The following is a 21,836-nucleotide window of genomic DNA, read 5'->3' on the forward strand; positions in this document are numbered from 1 at the left end:
GGACTGCAGTTAGGGTGAGCGTGTCTGAAGCGCAGACCTGCCTGGCGGGCCAGTGCAGGAGGACGTGTCATGGGGTTCCTGTCCTGGGCCCCCACCGCACGAGCGAGGGGCCTTGAACTCACAGCACCCACTGGAGGGTCCCTCCAGCCTCGCAGGCAGCTCTCCAGACCCCTTAGCTCTCTGGAAACCCCCTGACCCGGACGATGAGTTGGCCCCTCCCACGCCAGCACCCAGGCCACAGCTGGCTGGTGGGGACTGCCTCCACGGAAGGACGTCACCAGCATCAGGGGACACTGCTGGCCACCTTGCTTGTCCTCATTCGCCTAAACTAACTGACCACTGGTGACCCCAGGCAGCCACTCTCCGGGGCTAGGGTCGGACAATGGGGCTTTCCCTGGACAAAGCTCGGTCACGGAGAAAGTTCCTAACAGTGATGTCAGGAACGCGACTGCATGGCTGACTCAGGGGAGACCCTTTCACGTTGTACATAATTTCACTCCATCCTCACAACTCATTCACCCTTTTTAAGTGGAGGCTGTTATCCCCTTTTTTTTTCAGAGTTAAAAGGCTTAGAAGGTGAAGAAAGTGGTGTAGGTACAAATTGCTGGTCAGGCCAGAAGCAGGACGAGATGCCCTGCAGCCTCCTCTGAGCCTCCGCCCGCCCTGAGGCACAGGGCCACCCTCCTCCAAGATCAGTGAGTGCCTCAGACGACAGGCAACCTCTGCCACGCTCTCGTTCCCTCATTCGGTCCTTAAAATGCCCTGGACAGAGGCGGTGGGGCCGCCCGGCAGAGCAGGAGCTGCGGAAGAGCCCCCCGGCTGGCAAGCCCGCTGCAGGCTGCTCTGCCAAAAAGGCAAATCTGTCGCTGTGGGTTGTTGGGCCTGAAGCATGGTGGGAATTTTCCTGAATGCAGCTAAGGCCCGCGGAGTAGGCAAACAGCGCCTCCAAGCAATCAGAGCCACACTAATGCCTGAGCAGGAAGCCCCAGACCTCTGACCAACTCCCCTTGGTGGGGGCAGATATGAAGTTAAAAGGCTCTCAGGAAGCGGGAGGACTGTGATGGATGAACAGGGTTAGTTCAAGGACAAGACAGAGAAGCCACGAGAGCAGACGGGAGCCCGGGCAGTGTGTGCCAGCCTGGGCCTCCAGCGGACGAAAAATGGGTCTGCACCTTTCACAAATCTCCCAAAGGCATCACAGGATTTGCAGCAAAGGCCTGACCACATCAAAATAAATAAATACTTAGGAATAAATCTAACCAAGGAGGTGAAAGATCTGTGCCCTGAAAATTACAAGACATTGGTAAGAGAAAGTAAAGACACAAGTAAATGGAAAGGTATCCCATGTTCTTGGATCAGAAGAATTAATACTGTTAAAATGTCCACAGTACCCAAAGCCATCTACAGATTTCACAGAAACAGAAAAAACAATCCTAAAATTCATATGGAACCATAAACGACCCTGAACAGTCAAAACAATCCTGAGAAAGAAGACCAAAGTGGGAGACATCACACTTCCTGATTTCAAACTATATTATGAAACTATAGTAAACAAAACAGTGTGGTATTAGCATAAAAATAGACACACAGACCAATGGAACAGACCTGAGAGCCCAGAAATAAACCCTCACATATACTGTCAACTAACATTTGACAAGGGAGCCAAGAATACTCAATGGGGAAAGGACAGTCTCTTCAATAAATGATGTTGGGAAAACTAGATATTCACATGCGAAAGAATGAAACTGGACCTCTATCTTACACCAGTCACAAAAATTAATTTGAAACGGTCTAAAGACTTAAATGTAAGACTTAAGGAAACACTAAATGGTGGCCCTCATGCTCTACTACAGGAAGGAAGGAATGGCAGGGCCCACGATGGAGAGATCTCCATCCCAGGCAGCTACCACGACACTGGGCACGGAGCGGGAGGTGTTAGATGCCAGGAAAATGGCCTGCGTGCTAAGAGTTCGTGAGTTTTGCCCGTCCCTGGTGATTTTTGTTACTGAAAACAGTTCATTTTGGGTATCACTCTGGGTTTAGTGAAAGCTGCGGTTGAAATTCTGAGGAAAAAACAAAAGCTTTCAACTCCCTATTTCTCACCTGGTCTTTTTCTCATTATTCAAATCCCAATTCCCTGGCAGAGAACTCTAATAAGTCTTGGGTTTTCACTTGGGCAAGAAATCCAAACAGTTTCTCTGCTTTAAAAGGAACATGTTATGGCTGTTTTGGATAAACAACCCACTACTCAACCCTACAGGGAGGTCCACATGCTGACCTTTTACAGTTTCTATTAGAGGAACATGTTGTGGCCTGGTTTTTGCCACATTTGAAAAAATGTTAGATTTCAAGACAGAAATAACACCTGAAGTTGTCCCTTTTAATTTTCTGACATCTGCAAGATGGGCAAAAATCTGGTCTGTTCCTTCCTGAAAGGAGTCACTTGCTGACTTTCCCTAGACCCTCTGCGGTGATGTTCAGTTTTTATCCCATGATCCAGTCAGCACCTCACTAGCTGTGAAGTCTGGGCAAACCTCTGGGCCTCTCCGAGCCTCAGTTTCTGCATCTGTAAAAGCGGATGATGAAACCTATTTGGGAAGGTTTCTGGAAGCATTTGAGTTAACATCTGAAGAGCTAGCCTAGTCTCGGGCAGGTGCTCGGTGGAAGTCGGCACTTTTACAAGGAGGAAGCTGACCCCTAGAGAAGCAGCTGGCCTCAGTGCCTCACAGCAGGCTGCTGGCCACCGGGGACCCACGCCCAGGCCTGTGGCTTCTCTGCTCTGGGCTTCTGCACCGGACAACGCTGCCCGTGCCGCGTCCTTGCTGGCTCACCCGTCTCAGAGGGTGGAAACACTGTGGCGGCAGCAGGAGGCACAGCTACCCCTAGCAGCGCTCACTCCAGGCTGTCCCCCAGCTGAGGCTCCCGGACGCTCTCCCGCCCCGGGGGAGGGCAGGGGGGCACTCACCGTCAGCGCCAGCATCACCTCTCGGTAGTTCCGGTTCCCGTTGAGCCGCTTCTTCAGGGCTCGAATGGCATCCTTTGGCCTGGAGAATAGACATATGCAGATGTTGCCAATCCCACCGGGGCCCCAGCCTACAGAGTCAGGGCCACTCGTGCCAACTAGCATGTACACGAGGTTACTTGCTACCGCCTGTTTGTAAATGTGAAAGACTGGAAACAAACAAAATGTCCATCAATGTGAATCAGGTTGAATTAAATTGTGTTTATCTATACAACGGAGTACTATGCAGCTGCACAGAAGAATAAAGACACTCTTAACGCACCAAAGATACAGACTAGCGTCGTCTGCAGAGCAGGGCAGAGGGGACGCAGCCATGTGAGTTACAAGAGGACAAGGAATGCCCAGCGCACACATCTTTGCCAGGAGGGGACCCTGGAGGGAGCCGCCCCGGGGAGGGCGCCAGGGCCGAGGAGGAGGGGCTGTTCCCCAGGTCGCAGGCTGCAGCCCTCTTGAATTCCCCATCACGTGCGAGTATGATTTACTCAGAACAATAACCAGCCTGCCACTGGTGGGTTCACTGAAGGGAACCCGCCAGAGAAACAGGCGAGAACGGCCAGGTCCCTGTGCAGACCTGGATGTCCGGGTTCTAGGCTCTGTGGAACTCCTTTTTCCCTGAGAAAACTGAAGTCAGTCTGCTCAAAACCCTGGGAGTTGTGTGTTTTAGGTACCAGATCTGAGCCGGTTTCCGGGGGCCCTGTAGGCAGAGCTGCAGGGGCCTCCAGCTGACAACAGCTCCGTCACGCCGGCTGTCTGCTCCCAGTACACACGCCTCCTGAAACCACAGCCACGCTGGGAGGCGGGTCTCCAGCCAGCCCCTGAGGGCATCTCCTAGGCGCAGTGCCCGTGTCTAAGGGTCCCCAGGCGCCCATGGCCCGCTCTGGGGAACCCCACCCTCTGCTATCACAAGTGGGCTCCTGCCGCCCACCCATCAGCAGGCCAGCATAATCTGGGTCTTTCCTAAAGTGAAGGTTCATAAATTGGGGCCTCCTATTCCGACAGTGTGGAAATACAATCTATTTACCAGGATTTCCCTGGTGGCACAGTGGTTAAGAATCCGCCTGCCAATGCAGGGGACACAGGTTCGAGCTCTGGTCTGGGAAGATCCCACATGCCGCGGAGCAACTAAGCCCATGCGCCACAACTACTGAGCCTGAGCTCTAGAGCCCACGAGCCACAACTACTGAGCCTGCGCTCTAGAGCCCGTGCTTCACAACAAGAGAAGTCACCGCAATGAGAAGCCCGCGCACCGCAAAGAAGAGTAGCCCCCCGCCCGCCGTGACTAGAGAAAGCCTGCGCGCAGAAACAAAGACCAAAAAAAAAAATCCTCTCAAGAAGTGCGTGAGGGAGCTGGGGAAGGAGAGGGGAGCAGCTCTGCCAATCAGTCCAATTTCAACAGAAACACACAGAAGCAAGGCGAGGCTTCTAGAAGGAATAAACAGACCCGAGTCACCTGAAGCATGGCTTCCCCGCGGGACTTCTCAGCTCCCTGGGGAGGGGTCCCTGCCAGGTGTGTTTGCAGTGTGGTTGCAGTTCCCAAACGGGGGTGCTGATTTCTGCAAACATGGGACTTGACAGGCTCTCGGCTTTGAGGACTTTGCGGCCTGGGGCTGGTGAAGGTCAGCAGCCTTCGGCCAGGAGCGGGGACTGATTTCCTCTGTCTCAAAGGCCCCGCCGAGCACGCTCTATCCCTCCTCTTGAACTCCACGGGGCACTACACGGGAAGAGCCTCCCAGGGCTCTGCTCACTCGTGACTCACGGAGCTCCCGGGTTGGGGCGGCATGCGGTGGCAGGAAATCAGAGAGGCCGCAGGCTCCCGGGTTAGAGAGAAAGTGAAAATCCACCGAAAATCCGTCGGGGAAGTTCTGCTTGAGAGGCACTGGGGAGCACACCAAAGCGAGTATTTCTCTCTCTCCCCGGGGAAGCAGCCTCGGAGACAGAATCAAAGTCCTGTCAGAGGAACCGCACAGCAGCCGATCAGACCAGACGCAGAGCAGGAAACTGGGAGAGGGGAGTGGGGTGCTGGAGCCCAGCAGAGCAGGAAAGGGCCCCAAGCAGGGGGAGAGGCCGGGGCCGCGGGAGCTGGACCCCAGACCCAGAAGAGACCTTCTCTCTGGTCATCCTGAGCCCACCTTGCCCTTCGGCTCCAGAACTGCCACCTCTGAGCTGCTTCCCACTTACCCCCCAGGGGGGCGATGCTGCGCCCCGCCCACCCTGGACACCTCCTCTCCTCCCGGCCGCCCCCTCCCAGCTGTTCCCTTGCTCCGTTGCATTTACCTGGGGCTACCCCAGTTTAGAGGCTGGGGCACAAAGAGTCCATGAGCTGGGGAAGGCCCAAGATGGTCATGAAAACGACCAGGTCAGGGGATCCTCACCAGAGCTGCATGTCAGAATTGCCTGAAGGGCATTTACCAAATCCACGTGCCTGCTGCACCTAACTAGGCAGGTCTGGGTGAGGCCTGGTAAACAGGGTCTAAAACATCCTGGGGAGGTTATCTAGCCAGGGCACTCCTGCCTAGTGACCAAGGGTCCAGGGCACGAGGGGCAGCCACGCAAGGCCCCAGGCCGGAGGTGACCCCAGTCTGGGCGTTAGGGCAAGCCCAGGGAGGGGCCTGCAGGATAGCTCACCAAATCGGTGCCCAGCAGGACCGTCTCCCAGAGGTGGGCTCCGAATAAATAAAGGAAGCGCAGACAGAGCTCCCGTGCTGGAGCCTTAGCCCCTCCTCATTAAAATGGTCTGGCCCTGCCCTGTCGGGCTGGAGGGCGCTGCCTGAGCTGGTGTGGGCCGGGCACAGGGCGGGGCAGTGAAGCCACGAGCGAGCCACTGCTGGGGCCCACTTTATACCCGAGCGGACCGAGACGGGAGGGGAACCCATCCAGAGTCACCCAGGCCCCTGGTCCCTCTCTCCTGCCCTGCCATCCACCCACCTTGCCCGCTGACCCCTGGGCGGCTGCTGGACCCCACCTGGATGCCCCTCCCCAGGAGCCTGGCACTGGCCTCCCTCGTGGAGCCCACGTTGCCCTGGGTCACGACCCCCTTCGTCCTCAGGCCGTGAGTCCCCAGGGACTTTGCCCACTTATTCTCTTACCTCACGAATGTGTCCAGGCGGTGGGGACGTGGCCGTAAGGAAGACAGATGCCTGCCTCAGGGAGCTCGGGGCCCGGGGCTTTGGGGGCGAGACAGACACTCCCACACACATCAAAACACGTGAGTTTGAGCTGTGATGAGCCCAAGTACAATACGGGCTGTGAGGGGATCACACAAGGGGGGCTTATCCGCGGGGCGTCGGGACAGGGAGAGGGCAGTCTTCCTCTCATTCAGGAAGAGGCCGACAGCAGAGGCCAGGACTCTCCCTCGACAAGGCAGGGGGAGGGGCTGGGCTCCAGCCCCCACGGGACGAGGACGCTCCGTTCCGACACGTGTGCACGTCCTACGCTTCCTGGGGACCCGCAAGCTGGGCATGAGAGTGGGAGGTTCACGGAACCAAAAGACCAGCGGGGCCAGAGAGATGCCAGGAAGGCCCGTGGGTGAGGGAGGAGCTCAGTGTGGAAGGTGGAGGGGTGGGCGACATGGGCAAAGGGAGCTGGAGCACCCAGCCCGGCGGGTGACCCGGAGGAAAGCTCAGCCGGCCGGCCTGAGCCACCTTCCGGCCTCTGGTCCAGACGGCCCCCACTGCCGCACTTCCCACTTCCTCCCCTCTGTACCCATGGCCTCGGCCCCCCGTCCAGCACCCACCTCGGCCTCCAGAGGCCGCGCCCCACCCGTGGGCTCAATAAACGTGGACAGCTGGACCCACGAGCATCTGAGGGGCCGGGGGCGGGGTGGGCAGGAAGGAGCCCGGGGGCTGCGGGGTTAAAATGCCTTCTCCCCAACACATCCTGTCTCCTGCCAGGACCGAGCTGGTCGCCCGCAGCTCCCCTCCTAGAGGGCTCCCAACCTGCTGCCCCCAGGGCGGCCACGCCCTCCACCCCTCCCGCCAGTGTCGCCTCGGAAGGGCTTGAACCTTGGCTGAACCTCCGACCCGGCCTGCTGGGCCTCAGGATGCAGCTGCCCCGAACCTCGGATTATCTATCCTGTCTCTCCTCTCAGGCCCACAGCGCAAATTCCACCGGCTCCGTTTTCAGAAACGCTCAGACTCTCGTGGCTTCTCACCCCCTCTACTGCCACCCCGGTCATCGCTTCACACCAGGGTGATCGTGACAGCCCCAGCCCAGCCGTCCTGGGCACGGCAGCCAGCGTGGTCCCTAAAATGAACCTCAGGGACTTCCCCGGTGGTCCAGTGGCTAAGACTCCATGCTCCCAATGCAGGGGACCCGGGTTCAATCCCTGGTCAGGGAACTAGATCCTGCATGCCGCAACTAAGTGTCCACATGCTGCAGCTAAAGATCCCGAGTGCTGCAATTGAGACCTGGCGGAGCCAGAAAAATTAAAAAAAAAAAAACTATAAAAAAAAATAAAATGGGGATTTCCCTAGTGGTCCAGTGGTAAAGAATCCGCCCTACAATGCAGGGGACGTGGGTTCGATCCCTGGTCAGGGAGCTAAGATCCCACATGCCGCGGGGCAACTAAGCCCGCCGCCTCAACTAGAGCCCGCGTGCCACAAACTACAGAGCCCACACCACAACTACAGGAGAGAAGCCCACGCACCACAAGGAAAGATCCCGCATGCCTCAATTGAGACTTGATGCAGCCAAAAATAAATTAAATAAATAAATAAATCATAAATAAATCTTTAAAAATAAATAAATAAGATGAACCTCAGACCAAGTGGAAGCCAGGGTCCCTGCCTGGATCCCGGCCCCCTGGCCCCGCTGCTGTCCCTCTGACACGACAGACCCCCTCTGTCCTGGGACCGTGCGCTGGGAAGCCCTTCCCTGGCCTGGGCCTCACACCTCCGCCCCTCGAGCCACCTGGGCCAGGCCCTCCTGGGTGACTTGTTCACAAGCACTCACCCCCAGCTCTTCCTCCCCAACCGTGTCACCAGCTGACCAGGGTGTGTGGTAACTGTCCTGCTCATGGCACAGGGGAGGGACTCCGTCTGTCCCGTCCCTGCTGTGCCCTCAGTACTCGCTCTGGGACCCGGCATGAGGTGGTCACTCAGGACATGTTTGTTGAATGAAGGCAGGGCCAACCGTCAGTGGCTGGTCCCCAGCCTCCACGTGGCAAGGCCAGTAAGGGCAGCGCCAAGGCCAGGGCTGCCCAGGTCTGGAGATGGTTTAAGAGGGCGCGGCTACCATAAATTCCATTTTTATGGTGTGGACAGAGGGCCACATACCGACTAATTTGGAAGCAGTACACATGGAATATGTACCTGTGATGCAGAAGAGGACGTAAATACAGCAGCAAGAACAGGCCCAGCAGCGCAGGGGTGGGGGGGCCTGGGCCTCGCAAGCCTTCCCCGCGCCCCGCCTTCCACTACACACCCCGGGGGCCTCTCCCTCCTGGGGCTCCAGCCAGTCCCCAGGGCTGCGGAGGGCGGGAGGAGGTGGGGATCGGGCTGCAGGGGACCCGGAAGCCGAGCAACGTCATTCCCCTTGTGATTGAAAGAGGCGGTCACTGCTCTGACTCTGAGCGGGCGGGCGGGCGGTGGACGGAGGGGTGAGGGAATGACGAGCACCACTTGTCAGATGTCAGGGCAACAGGCTGGAGACAGACCGACTCGAGTGGCCCGCCACCCGCCTGCCCCGGGTGGGGGACACGCACCCTTCCTCCGTCTCGTTGATGATGTCGCAGATCTCCATGTTCAACGTCCAGTCCTCGCTCTGCAGGGAGCCGTCTGTAGCCTTTTCTGCAAATTCAGAAAGAAAACTGGCTTACACTTCTCCTGGAATAAGGACCCCGGCAGGAAAGAGGAGGGACCCGGACCCACCCCACTCTCCCACCAAGCAGACGGGCTGAGCCGACAGCAGCTCTGGGTGCTGCTCCCACGAGAATACCTGGGAGGGGGGCCGAGGGCTGACTCCTAACGCTGCCCTTCATTCACCAAACTCCCATGAGCTAGAACTCTTAGAAGAAAACGCAGGGGAAAGGCTTCATGACATCGGGTGTGGCAATGATTTCACTCATGGATGTGACACCAAAAGCACAGGCAACAGAAGAAAAAATAGATAAACAGGACTGCACAAAAATTTAAAACTTTCTGTGCATTAAAGGACACAATCAACAGAGTAAAAACGGAGTAACCTATGGAATGTTAGGAAATATTTGCGAATCTGAGAAGGAGTTAGTATCCTTTAGAATAAATAAAGAAGACCTGAACAGACATTTCTCCAAAAAAGATATACAAATGGCCAAAAAGTCCATGAAAAAAGAAGTGTTAAATATCACTAGTCATTAGGGAAATGCAAATCAAAACAACAATGAGATACCACCTCACACCCACTAGGATGGCTGCTATCAAAAAACACAGAAAATAGGGACTCCCCTGGTGGTCCAGTGGCTAAGACTCTGCGCTCCCAATGCAGGGGACCCAGGTTCGATCCCTGGTGGGGGAACTAGATCCCACATGCGTGACACAACTAAGAAGCCCACATGCCGCAACTAAAAGATCCCTCGTGCCACAACGAAGATCCAGTGCAGCCATAAATAAATAAATAAAATATATATTTTAAAAAACCAGAAAATAACAAGTGCTGGAGAGGATGTGGAGAAACTGCTTGTGTACTGTTGGTGGGAATGGAAAATGATACAGCCCTTATAAGAAATATGGCAGGTCCTCAAATTATCAAAAAGAGAACTACCATATGATCCAGAAATTCCACTTTTGGGTATACACCCAAAAGAGTTGAAAGTAGGATCTCAAAGAGATATTTTCACACTCATGTTCACAGCAGCATTATTCACAATAGCCAGGAAGCAACCCAGGTGTCCAGCCACAGATGATGGATAAACAAAATGTGGTAGGTTCACAAAATGGAATATTATTCAGCCTTAAAAAGGAAGGAAATTCTGACACCTGCTCCAACATGAATAGAACCTCAAAGAGATTATGCTGAGTGAAATAAGCCAGACACAAAAAGATAAATACTGTATGATTCCACTTATTTGAGCTTCCTAAAGTAGTCAAATTCATAGAGAGAAAGTAGAATGGTGGGTGCCAGAGGCTGGGGGAAGGAGGTGGTGAGTTGCTGCTGAATGGGGACAGAGCTTCAGTTTTGCAAAATGAAAAAGGTCTAGAGAGTGGTTGCACGACAATGTGAACGTATTTAACACTTAAAAATGGTGAAGATGGCCAATTTTGCTATGTGTATTTTAACACAATTAAAAATTAAAAAAAAAAAATCCCCCTAAGGTAGGCATGATTCTCTCCCACATTTAGAAAGAAGGAAGTGAGGCTCAGAGGTTGGGTCCCTGGCCGGGATCACATAGCTGAGTTGGTGGCACTGACATCCGGTCTCAGGTCTGTCTGTCTCTAACGCCTAAGCATTTGCTGATATGGCCTCAGCAGTTAGCACAGGCGAGTTTGGACCCAACGTTGCGATTTAGCTGAATTCCAAGCCTGCCCCATCCTAACTGCACAATTCTCGAGAGGGAGACCATCACCACCCTTTCAACAAAAGCTTCAAACAACCCGCACTTCCACTGACGCTCCATAAAAACCCCACGACCTCTGTATGTGTTGGAAGTGGCCTTGTTTTACTGGAGGCAGCTGCGGAGAAGGGACGCTCGTTTTGTACACAACACCCTGGAACTCACACGCCCAAACGAAGGCTGTCCTTACAAGCGGTGAGCACACACTCCAAACAGCTACTGCCACTGCTGCAAACATCTGTGCGACAGCCTTCAGTCTGCGTGGAAAAAGCCTCACTGCTTTAATTTTTACCAAAAAGGCTATATCCCCAACCTTTTCACCGCCTTTATTCGTCACCCTGGGCACCCAAAGACTCCCTACCCGCGAAGGAGCGAACCCGCCCCCAAGCGGTGAGAGTCGCCCCTGAGGAGCCCGTGCGTGCGGTGGGCTGGGCGGGGGATGGGGTCTCAACCACCAGAGCCCACGGTGCCACCTGGCAGGAACATTTGATGGAGGAGAGCGGGGGCAGGCACGCAGGAGGAACGGCCAAAGCACCGTCCAGTCTAGAGAACGGAAGACCGAGGGCGGAGGCTGCTCGAGGCGAGGGCAGCACGAGGCAGCATCAGGATGACCCTTGTCCCCCCCTCCCCCCACTCGCCGGGCCACTCGGCTCTCTGAAGGGCCCTCCCCTTCAAGGTGTCCACGCCCAGAGGAGGGAACTCCCCCCGGGGTCACACAGCAGGGCTGTCTGCGGCCACAAACCCAGCGGCCTCCTAATAAAGCCGCCCTGCCTGCGACCCTTCGGAGCCAGCGAAGGGACAGGCCAGCTGGCCAAGGGGCCGCCCTCCGCCAGTGGTCTGTCCGGTCACAGCACGGGCCGCGGCACAGACTCGGGAAGAGAGAGCGGCAGTGGCACCGTGGCAGGGCCACAGGGACACTGTCTTGGAGGCTTAACAGAGGAAACGTTCAATCAATGAACCTCACATCCAAGTTCGGGGTAGCAGCCCAGTCCATGAGCCTGCCCCTCCCCCTCCCCCCTCCACCAGCACCGGGAAGGGGGTCAAAGGCATGAGAACCCATCCTCGGGGTCAGTGCTTTCTATTGAATTACCGGGGTTCTGAGTTTTCAAGCTAAAAGATAGATACTCCTTTTGATTATAAAGAACCAACCCCCAAAGAATGCTTCTTTCTTTTCATTTTGCTGGAAATGCCACAGAAATACAGCTGTGGGTATTTGGCTCGGCTGAGACAGATGAAGGAGGTACGGCTGACAAAGGAGCTCAAATCAGTTCTCGTTTTCCTCTCCTCATAAAAGAATTCCCCCCAGCAACAGAACTGAGTTGGATCTGATTGCCCTGCAACTGTGGCCACTACCATGGGCTCCCTCCCTCCGTCCTGTCCCCAGGCCAGAGGATGCAAAGTTCACGCTCATTTCTTTTATCACGTAAATTGTCAAAACAGAAGATAAATCCTGGTGCAACAGCAGAAACACAATCCTCCAGGGGGCAAGGGCCAAGTCGTTCCGCCAGCTAGCCCTCGGGATGGAGAAAGATCAAAGCACCAGTGACCCGGGCTGCAAAGGGCTGACCTTTTAGAGGTCCCCGGTGATATGCTAATGACCAGGGGCTGAGCAGGCCCGGGCAGGGCAGGGCAGGGCAGGGCAGGGCTGCACAGGGCTGGACAGGGCTGGGCTGAGCTGAGCAGGGGCAGACACAGCTCCCATTAAACCTTCAGCGTAAAAGAGTATGTCATCCTGATGCTGTTGCCATGGCATTTTCTCCATTCAGAAAAGGCTGCCTCCTGCCTGGTGTGGGCTGGGGGCCAGAGTGCCTTGAAGGTCAACCCTGGGACTTCCCTAGCAGTCCAGTGGTTAAGTCTCCACGCTTCCACTGCAGGGGGCACGGGTTTGATACCTGGTCGGGGGCCGCTCGACCCTGCCAGCCCTGACAGTGCCCTCTCCCAGCACGGCTTTTCTCCAGCAGCCCACCCCTCACCCCTCCCACGCAGTGGGAAGTCCCAGGCGGTCCTGCTGGGAGGAGCCTCCAGACCCAGTGGCTTGGTTTCTTGGCTGCGGACGTCCACATTCTGACGTGAAATGGAGCAACTTCAGAAGCAGCCAGCACCAGAAGGCAGAAGAGGGCTGGATTAGCATTTTTGCATTCAGCAACATCCTTTTGGTGAGAATGGAGGAAAAAACAGCCAAATTTTCTACCTGCCCAACAATCAAGAGTGTGAGAAGGAGCCCAGAGGTGCCGGCGCAAAGAAACAGCGCTCCGGATTGCTTCGTGCCCGGTGTGGAGAAAGGAGGAAAGGGGGTCTGGGTGGGCAGGAAGCTCATCTGATGATACGCACCAGTGACGGAAGCAGCCTTCTGGATTCCAGATTGCTACATGCTAGTGGGGCAGGTGGGCACAGGCCAGCCGGGGGAAAGAAAAATCAACCCCAACACTGTACTCAGAGCCATGGTGGCCTCTTGCTCCAGATTCCTAACCTGCTTTGTGAATGTTAATTGCAGCTGGTCCTCTTCCACTGGAGAGCCTCACCCCTGCTTTATGGGATGTCCTTTTCTACGCCAGCAGGCCCCACTCCTCCCTCACCCCTCTTAAAAGGCAGATAAAGTACATCTGACCAGCCCGCAGACTACAGAGGCAGCTTCCTCTGTAACTTTAAGGCAAAATAAAACCCCGTGGTCCCCATGCCATGTACTTGAGATTGGCAGCCTGAGAAGTGCCCTGCACCGTCCTTGACCGGCGGGCAGGGAGAGGGAGACGGCCAGTCGTGACCCAGTCCAGCCACAGCATTGGGGCCCCGATCCCTGGGCCCTAGTGCCACGGGGCCACGGGGAAGTGAGTGGCAACCCCGCCCCTGCCCACCAACTGTGACAGACCACGGCAAGCCCCTGTAAGCAGGGCACACAGGACAAGACAAGCCAGGAAGAACCAGCCAGAGCTAGTGTGAAGTCCTCAGGGACTGGGTAAGCCCCTCTCCCCCACCCCGCAGCTGGAGAGGGCAGGGGGGTGGTGGTGATGGAGAACTTGCTTCCAACCTTGGCTGCAGGTGAGACACCCCTGCCTGGGTCCTGCCTTGTGCCTTCCCATCAGAACCTGTGGGCACGAGGCAGGGACAGACGTGTTCCAACAGCGCCAGGGGGCTGGGGGTCCCGCCCCGGGGAAGGAACGGGACACAGCCCTCCAGCTAACAGCCACCGAGGGCTAGGCACGGGGACACAGCAGGAGGCAAGACAGACCGAGTCCCTGCCCTGCAGCTCGAGGACCCTGGCTCCAGTCCTGGCTCTGCCACGTTAAGCCTGAGCTCCTGGACTCTGCTTCCCTTTTCTTCTCTGGTTCCTTCTCTCGGTGTTGTTTCCCGCCAAATGAGGTAACAGGTCCCGGTGATCTCTGATTCCCCCAGTCCCCTGCCCCACTCTGACAGTACATTGGCCTATGTTTTCTTTTCTTCTTTTTTTGGTGATTTTTAAAATAATATTTATTTATTTATTTATTTGGCTGTGCCAGGTCTTACTTGCAGCACGTGCGATCTTTAGTTGCAGCACGCGTACTCTTAGTTGCGGCATGTGGAATCTAGTTCCCCGACCAGGGATTGAACCCGGGCCCCCTGCATTGGGAGCTTGGAGTCTTAACTACTGGACCACCGGGGAAGTCCCCCGTGATTTTTTTTTTATTGTGGTAAAATATACATAACATAAAATTTACCATCTTAACCATTTTTAAATGCACAGCTCAGTGGCATTACGGACATGCACGTTGTTATGCAACCGTCATCACCATCATCTCCAGAAATTATTCATCTTCCCAAACTGAAACTCTGTCTCCATTAAACCCTCACTCCCATCCCCCTCCCCCAGCTGCTGGCACCCACCCTTCCACTTTCTGTCTTTATGAAGTTGACCCCTCTAAGTACCTCACATAAGTGGATTCATACAATATTTGTCTTTTCTGTGACTGGCTTATTTCATGAAGCATAATTTCCTCAAGATTCATCCATGTTGGAGCAGGTGTCAGAATTTTCTTCTTTTTCAAGGCTGACTAATACTCCATTGCACATAGAAACCACACTTTGTTTATTCATCTGTATGGGTTGTTTCCACCTTTTGGCTACTGTGAACGATGCTGCTATGAACGTGGGTGTGCAAATACCTGTTTGAGTCCCTGCCTTCCATTCTTTTGGGTGTATACCTAGAAGTGGGATTGGTGGTCATACGGTGATTCTATGTTTAACTTTTTGAGGAACTGCCAGACTGTTTCCCACAGCAGCTGCACCATTTTATGCTCCCAGCAGCAGGGCACAAGTATTCCAATTTCTCCACACCCTCACCTCCTTGTTATTTTGTATCTCATCACACTTCTGATTTGCATTTCCTAATGACTTAGTGATGCTGAGCATCTTTTCACATGCTTATTGACCAACTGTATATCTTCTTTGGGTAAATGTCTATTCAAGTCCATTTTTAAATTGGGTAGTTTGGTTTTTTGTTGTTGAGTTGTAGAAATTATTTATTTAATATTTATTTATTTATTTTTATTTATTTATTTTTGGCTGCGTTGGGTCTTCGTTGCTGCGCGCGGACTTTCTCTAGTTGCGGCGAGTGGGGGCTGCTCTTTGTTGCGGAGCGCAGGCCTCTCAATGCAGTGGCTTCTCTTGTTGTGGAGCGCGGGCTCTAGGCACACGGGCTTCAGTAGTTGTGGCACACACGCTCAGTAGTTGTGGTACACAGGCTCTAGAGCACAGGCTCAGTAGTTGTGTCACACGGGCTTAGTTGCTCTGTGGCATGTGGGATCTTCCCGGACCAGGGCTCGAAACCATCCACGTCCCCTGCATTGGCAGGCGGATTCTTAACCACTGCGCCACCAGGGAAGCCCCTAGAAGTTATTTATATATTCTGGAAATTAATCCTTTATCAGATATATGCTTTGCAAATATTTTCTCCCATTTTGCGGGCTTTTGATAATGTCCTTTCATGCACAAAAGTTTCCAATTTTGATTAAGTCTGATTTATCTATATCTATTTTTTTCTTTTGGTGTCATATCCAAGAAATCATTGCTAAATCCAGTGTCATGAAGCTATCCCCCTGTTTTCTCCTAAAACGTTTATAGTTTTAGCTCTTATGTTTAGGTCTTTGCCCTATTTTAAGTTTTCTATATGGTATAAGGTATGCGTCCCACTTCATTCTTTTACATGGGGATATCCAGTTTTCCCAGCACCATCTGTTGGAAAGACTGTCTTTTTCCCACTAAATGGTCTTGGCACCCATGTCAAAAATCAGTTGAGCATATATGGGAAGATTTATTTCCAGGCTCTCTATTCTATCCCATTGGTCTACATCTGTCCTTATGCCAGTGCCGTGCTGTTTTGATTACTGTAAATTCTGAAATCAGGAAAGTTGAGTCCTCTTTGTCCTTCTTTTTCAAGGTTGTTTTGGCTATTTGGAGTCCCCTGAGGTTCCATATGAATTTTAGGATGGAGTTTTTTATTTCTGCAAAAAATGTTGGTGGGCTTTCGATGCGGATTTCATTGAATCTGCAGATCACTTTGGGTAGTAATGTCATCTTAAAAGTATTAAGTCTTCAACCCATGAATATGGGTTGTCTTTCCATGTATTTATCTTCTTTCCTTTCTTTCAGCAATGTTTTGTAGTTTTCAGTGTATAAGTCTCTTACCTCCTTGGTTAATTCCTAGGGATTCTATTCTTTTTCATGCTATTATAAATGAAATTGTTTTCTCAATTTCCTTTTCAGATTGTTCACTGTTAGTGTATAGAAACATAGCTGATTTTTGAGTGTTGATTTTTTTATCCTGAAGCTTTGCTGAATCTATTAATTCTAATAGGTTGTTTTTTTTTTTCATGAAATCTTTAGGTTTTCTACATACAAGGTTATGTCATCTGTGAACAGAGATAATTTTACTTCTTTCTTTCCCATTTGGAGGCCCGTTATTTCTTTTCCGCTGTAATTGCTCCAGCAATGACTCCCAGTACCATATTGAATAGAAGTGGTGAAAGTTAGCATCCCTGGGCTTACATAGAACTTCACCAAACCCGATCATCACCGTGAGAGCAAACGAAGGGAAGAGGAGACCCATCGGAGCTGAGCCCTCATTTCAGGAAAAGGTAGGCTATCTGCCCGAGTGTGAAAGCGGGAACCACATCCGAGTCCAGAGGACTCTGCCAGCCAAGGGGCCTTGTATCTGCGTCCCGCCCCCAGCAGGTCACTTGGACTTCTCTGGCCTGGAAAGCCTTCGCCCCCGCCAGCCTGCCCATATCTAGTGCTGCTGCCACGTCCTCCCCCGAGCCTCCTTAAATACCATCCCTAGGGATGCTTCTGACGGGCGCCAGCACCTGACGGTACAGTCCATGCAAGGGCCAAGTTCTCAAGGCCGTTCCAACTCTGTTCTGGGAGGTTCTTCCGATGTGACGGCCGTAACGGGCCGTGGGCGTACCTGGCTTCCCCTCTAAACCTGCAGCTGCACGAAGGCAGCACATCTCCGCATACGCGGCAGGGCCTGGCCTGTGATGCCAAGCAGCAATGACTGCACACCCTCTGCGGCCCTGGGCGCCGGGCCCTGGGTGGCCCGGGGAGATCAGCGCTGGGCGCCAGCTGTCCCCAGGGTCTCCCTCTGGGCTCAGAAGCAGGAGAAACAGGCGTGACTGTGGAGTCTAAGCAGGGAGTTGGAACCCACGCTTTGGTGGCTTCAAACTTCAGCCAATTACTGTGTGACCCCCGGAACGCAACCTCTTCAAGGCTTTCCGTCATCTCTGAGATGCGATAATCACAGTGGTTTTCTCATGTGGCAGCTGTGAGATGAACTAAGCACGAAACAGGAAGCACTGCAGAGCCCATGACTCAGTGGCCGGTGTCCCCCCCCCCCCGGGGCGCCATGGCCCCCACACCCTTCCCTCGCATTCCCGTGTCACCACTGCCACCTACAGGTAAACAGCCACCCACCAGCCACCCCGGACGCTTGATGCCCAGGAGCCTGCAGATACCCAGCTTCCTGATTTCTGGGTTTCTGCGCCACAGGGGCTCCCCTTCCGGAAGGAAGCGCCCAACGGCCCGGCCCACCTGCGAGGCAGAGGCACCGTTTCCTCAGGGGTCCAAACGCTGAAGCTCCCAGGTCTCAGAGCCCAGCCGGTAAGACTGCCCATGAGCCACTCACGACACACGTCACATCTCCCGACTCTGGACATGGGCCCTGGGCAGGCTGCCCGTGCCCCGCCGGCCACGTCTCGCCCTCAGAGCTGCCACCTCTGACCTCGCGTCGTCAGCGCGCCGGTGCGCACAGCAGGAGCGGACGGGGACGGAATCCGGTGTCCAGCGAGCACACCTCCTGTCGGGCCGGGCTCTTCACAGACTCGTCTTATGTACCCCAGCCCCGCCCGCAGGGAGGGCAGCCCCTCTCAGAGGCCGAGGGGTGAGCAGCCCGACAGCGCACCGCCCGCAGGGAGCAGCGACCAAGGTCACCCTGGCGCACGCGGCCTGGGACCCCGACACCCACAGACAAGGCCGGGGCCTCGAGAGCGGCCAGGGCCCCAGTCCCCGGCCACAGCCCGCCCTCCTGATTTCCCAGGTGGAGCTGAGAAGGCCTGGGCCGAGAAGCGTACAGGCAGCGGGGGTGAGGGATCAAGTGCAATCAGCTGCCAGGTCAACTCTCTCCTTGTTCTTCTTTTTTTCGTTAATAAACTTTTAATATTGGAATAATTTCAGATTTACTGAGAAGTCGCAAAGATTGTGTAAGGGTCCCTATGTGCCCTCCTCCCAGTTTCTGCTAATGTTAACATCTTACAGAACCGCTGTTCACGTGTCAAAACGGAAAAATCAACATCGGCAGAGGACTACTAACTAAACTCCAGGCTTCATTCGGATTTCTCCAGTTTTTCCACTAAAATGCCCTTTTTGTCCAGGATCCAATCCAGAATACCACACTGCATTTAGTTTTCTCCTCTTTTTAATCTCCTGTTTTCTTTAAAGACTGACAAATTCACAAAATCACTAACTTACTCTCCCACCTGGAGAGCTCGGTTCCAAGGGACAGCTCTGTCCGAGCCCCGACCCCACGCCGGCCTAATTAGGCCACCACACGCTCCCCTCCCCCGACAAAGGAGCCCTTCAGGCCAGCCCACAGCAGAGAGAAGAGACGCCTGTCAGCCTCACAGGCACCAGGCTGCTGACCCAAGTTCTTTTTAACTGGGACCCCCTTGGGGGTCCCCAGCTTAGGTGCACGTGGGTGTGACCTCTAGAGGCAGAGACACGGGGCACCTGACGGAGCATTTCCCGAGTGGGTACAGGCGGGTGCGGGACGGGGGCTGGGGGTGCCAACTCAGGGCCGGGCGGGCAGCTGGGGGCGCAGGGCTCTGCAGGAGCCGGGCCAGGCCGCGAGCGCGGGGCCGCCGGGGTCCTCGGCTGTTATCCGACAGCCAGGCTGCTGGGCCAGCTGATGGGAAGAGAAAGGTCTGGTGGGGGGCTGGTGCTCAGGTCAGAGCTGCAGGAAATCGAGCCGACATGCGGCCCTGGGGCTGCTGGCCTCGCCCATTCGCACCCCCAGGGCAGAGGCGAGGGCAAGAGGCCGAGCCATGGAGCCACGGAAGGCTTCCCAGTTCAAGCCCAAACTGACAGAGGGGCCTCCGCCCCAGGGCACTGGCGGGCACAGAACAGCCAGCAGGCAGGAGGCACGCACACCGTGACCCAGCGAGTGCGGGGGAGTGCCATGCGGAGGGAGGCCCGCAGAGACCCCCCCGGGCCTGCAGGAGGAGGGGCGCGGCTGGGAACAGCCCCCTGTCCTGTGACAGGCAGGCTTCCTGCAAGAGCAGTGACAGCCCGTGGTGGAGACAGATCACGGTGACCCCGAGGGCCCAAGCCGGAGCACACAGCCAGCCTGACTGCTCGGGGAAGAGGGAGCGAGCACGGGGCCCAGGCCGGCCCTGGGCATCTGACCGTGGCCACATTCCTCCAGCTCTCTCAACTTCAGCTTAGTCATCCATAAAAACGGGCACAACGGTCCCTCCCCCTCACAGGGGGTGAGTATTAAGTGAGTTAGTGAGTGTGCAACAGACAGGACCTACCTCAAGCCTTCTGTGGACGGGACCTCAGGAAGGCAGAGGAGCCGCCTCCACGGCTTTTAGGGCGCCTAAAAGCGCTCCTAGTATGTGGATGGACAGGACCACGACCAGGACAGGCTGCACCCCGCCGGCCAGGCACCAATCAGCCGACGAGGCTAGCCAGGGACCACAGGCGTCGCCATGAGCGACGCCAAAAAGGAAGATCTCCTTCCAGCCTCAAAGAGCAATTACAAAACTCCCAGCCTGGAGGAAGCCTCCCCCAATTTCCCCAGGGCTCACCCCGGCTGTGCTCGGTGAAGCCTGAGTGCGTGGCCCCATTCCTGCAAAGAGCCGGCCCCCGGACCAGGTCCACAGGAACAGGCTCCTTGCCGCCCGCTCACAGCTTCTGTGGGGACCAGGCGAAAACAACCCCTCGGATGGGGCTCACATGTTAGCAGATGTTTCCCATCTGGAGGTCTAGCCTGAGGAGGAAGGGCAGCTAATAAGAAAAAATACCCGCGTCAGAGCAACGAAGCTAAGTTCCTACTCCTGAATCAACACACACTTTTAAAAGAACGATGCCCACTGCTGGGAGGGCTACCGGGAGACCAGAGCATCACCTCACTGGCGGCCACACACCTTTAAGAACCTTCTGGAAAAACAACAGACATCCAGGGGCATGATGTAAAAGATTCTTGTCCTTTGATCTAACAATCTCTTTAGGACTCTTAGCTTAAAGGGATATTTCAAATAAAAAAGCTACCCAGCCCAGCAATTCCACTCCTGGGTCACCCAAGAGACGTGAAGACATCTTTCCACGCGAACACCTGCACCTGAACGTCATGGCAGCACTATTCATAACAGCCAAAACGTTGAAATAACCCATGTCCATCAACTGAAGAACAGATAAATATCCGTACAATGGAATAATACTTGGCAATAAAAAGGAATGAAATGCAGATGTGTGTTCCAACATGGATGGACCCTGAGGCACTATGCCAACTGAAAGAAGCCAGACGGGGCTCCCTGGGGGCGCAGGGGTCAGGAACCCGCCCGCCAGCGCAGGGGACACGGGCTCCAGCCCTGCGCCGGGAAGATCACACATGCCGCGGAGCAACTAAGCCCGTGCGCCACAACTACTGAGCCTGTGCTCTAGAGCCCGTGAGCCGCGACTACTGAGCTCGCGTGCCACAACTACTGAAGCCCGCGTGCCTAGAGCCCATGCTCCGCAACAGGAGAGGACACCGCAATGAGAAGCCCGCGCACGCAACGAAGAGCAGCCCCCGCTCGCCGCAACTAGAGAAAGCCCGCGCGCAGCAACAAAGACCCAACACAGCCAAAAATAAATAAATAAATTAATTAATTAAAAAGAAAGAAGCCAGACACAGAAGGACACGTACTGCACGATACCACTTACAGGAGGGATCTCGAGTGGACAAATCCATAGAGACGGGAAGTGGAAGGGTGGGGGCCGAGGCCTAGGGGAGGAGTGGGGAGTGAGGGTTTAATGGGGTAGCATTTCAGTTTGGGAAAATGAAAAAGTTCTGGAGATGATGGTGGTGATGGTTGCACAACAATATGAGTGTACTTAATGCCACTTAAAAATGGCAAATTTTATGTTATTTATATTTTTTCACAATTTTTCAAATGGGAAAAAAGACCCCAGGTTGGATAAGTCCATTTACATGAAACGTCCAGAATAGGCAAATCTATAGAGGTAGAAAGTAGACTGGTGGTTGCCTAGGGTTGGGGGAAAGGAGGGGTGACTGCTGACGGACATGGAAGGATGGAAATGATCTAAAACTGATTGTGGTGACGGCTTCGCAACGCTGCAAATATACCAACAACCACTGGACTCTACACTTTAAAGGGTGAGTCATATGGTATGGGAATTAGATCTTGATAAAGCTGTAAAAAAAGGAAAAAAGCTACACACGGAAATGCGTTCAATACAGTATTATTTAAAATTCTTTTTTTTTTTTGGGCCACACTGCAAGGCATGCGGAACTTCCCTAACCAGGGATCAAACCCGCGCCCCCAGCAGTGGAAGCACAGAGTCTTAACCACTGGACAACCAGGGAAGTCCCTATTTAAAATTCTTAAAACTTCTCAAATATGAAGTAAAAAAGTGGTGGCTAAGTAAATGATGGTATCTATATCAACTTAACTAAATACCATATAGCCATTATAAGTAATCGCTATTAAAACCATACAGAAACATTTTGTAATGATGTAAAGAACACAAGACACAATT

General features: G+C 54.2%; 1 protein-coding gene across 3 annotated transcripts in view; it reads right to left on the reverse strand.

Annotated features, from left to right (window-relative positions):
- The window catches only part of TOM1L2 (target of myb1 like 2 membrane trafficking protein), an 82,769-nt gene that overhangs the window by 30,652 nt on the left and 30,281 nt on the right, over window positions 1-21,836 (reverse strand). For all 3 annotated transcript variants that reach the window (XM_061176163.1, XM_061176162.1, XM_061176164.1), the window contains exons 2-3: window positions 8,724-8,808; window positions 2,966-3,044 (exon numbers count right to left, since the gene is read on the reverse strand). In XM_061176163.1, the coding sequence (XP_061032146.1) occupies window positions 2,966-3,044; window positions 8,724-8,808 (164 nt within the window). The remainder of the gene's footprint in view (window positions 1-2,965; window positions 3,045-8,723; window positions 8,809-21,836) is intronic.

Source organism: Eubalaena glacialis, chromosome 19, assembly GCF_028564815.1.
Source record: "Eubalaena glacialis isolate mEubGla1 chromosome 19, mEubGla1.1.hap2.+ XY, whole genome shotgun sequence".
NCBI lineage: Eukaryota > Metazoa > Chordata > Mammalia > Artiodactyla > Balaenidae > Eubalaena > Eubalaena glacialis.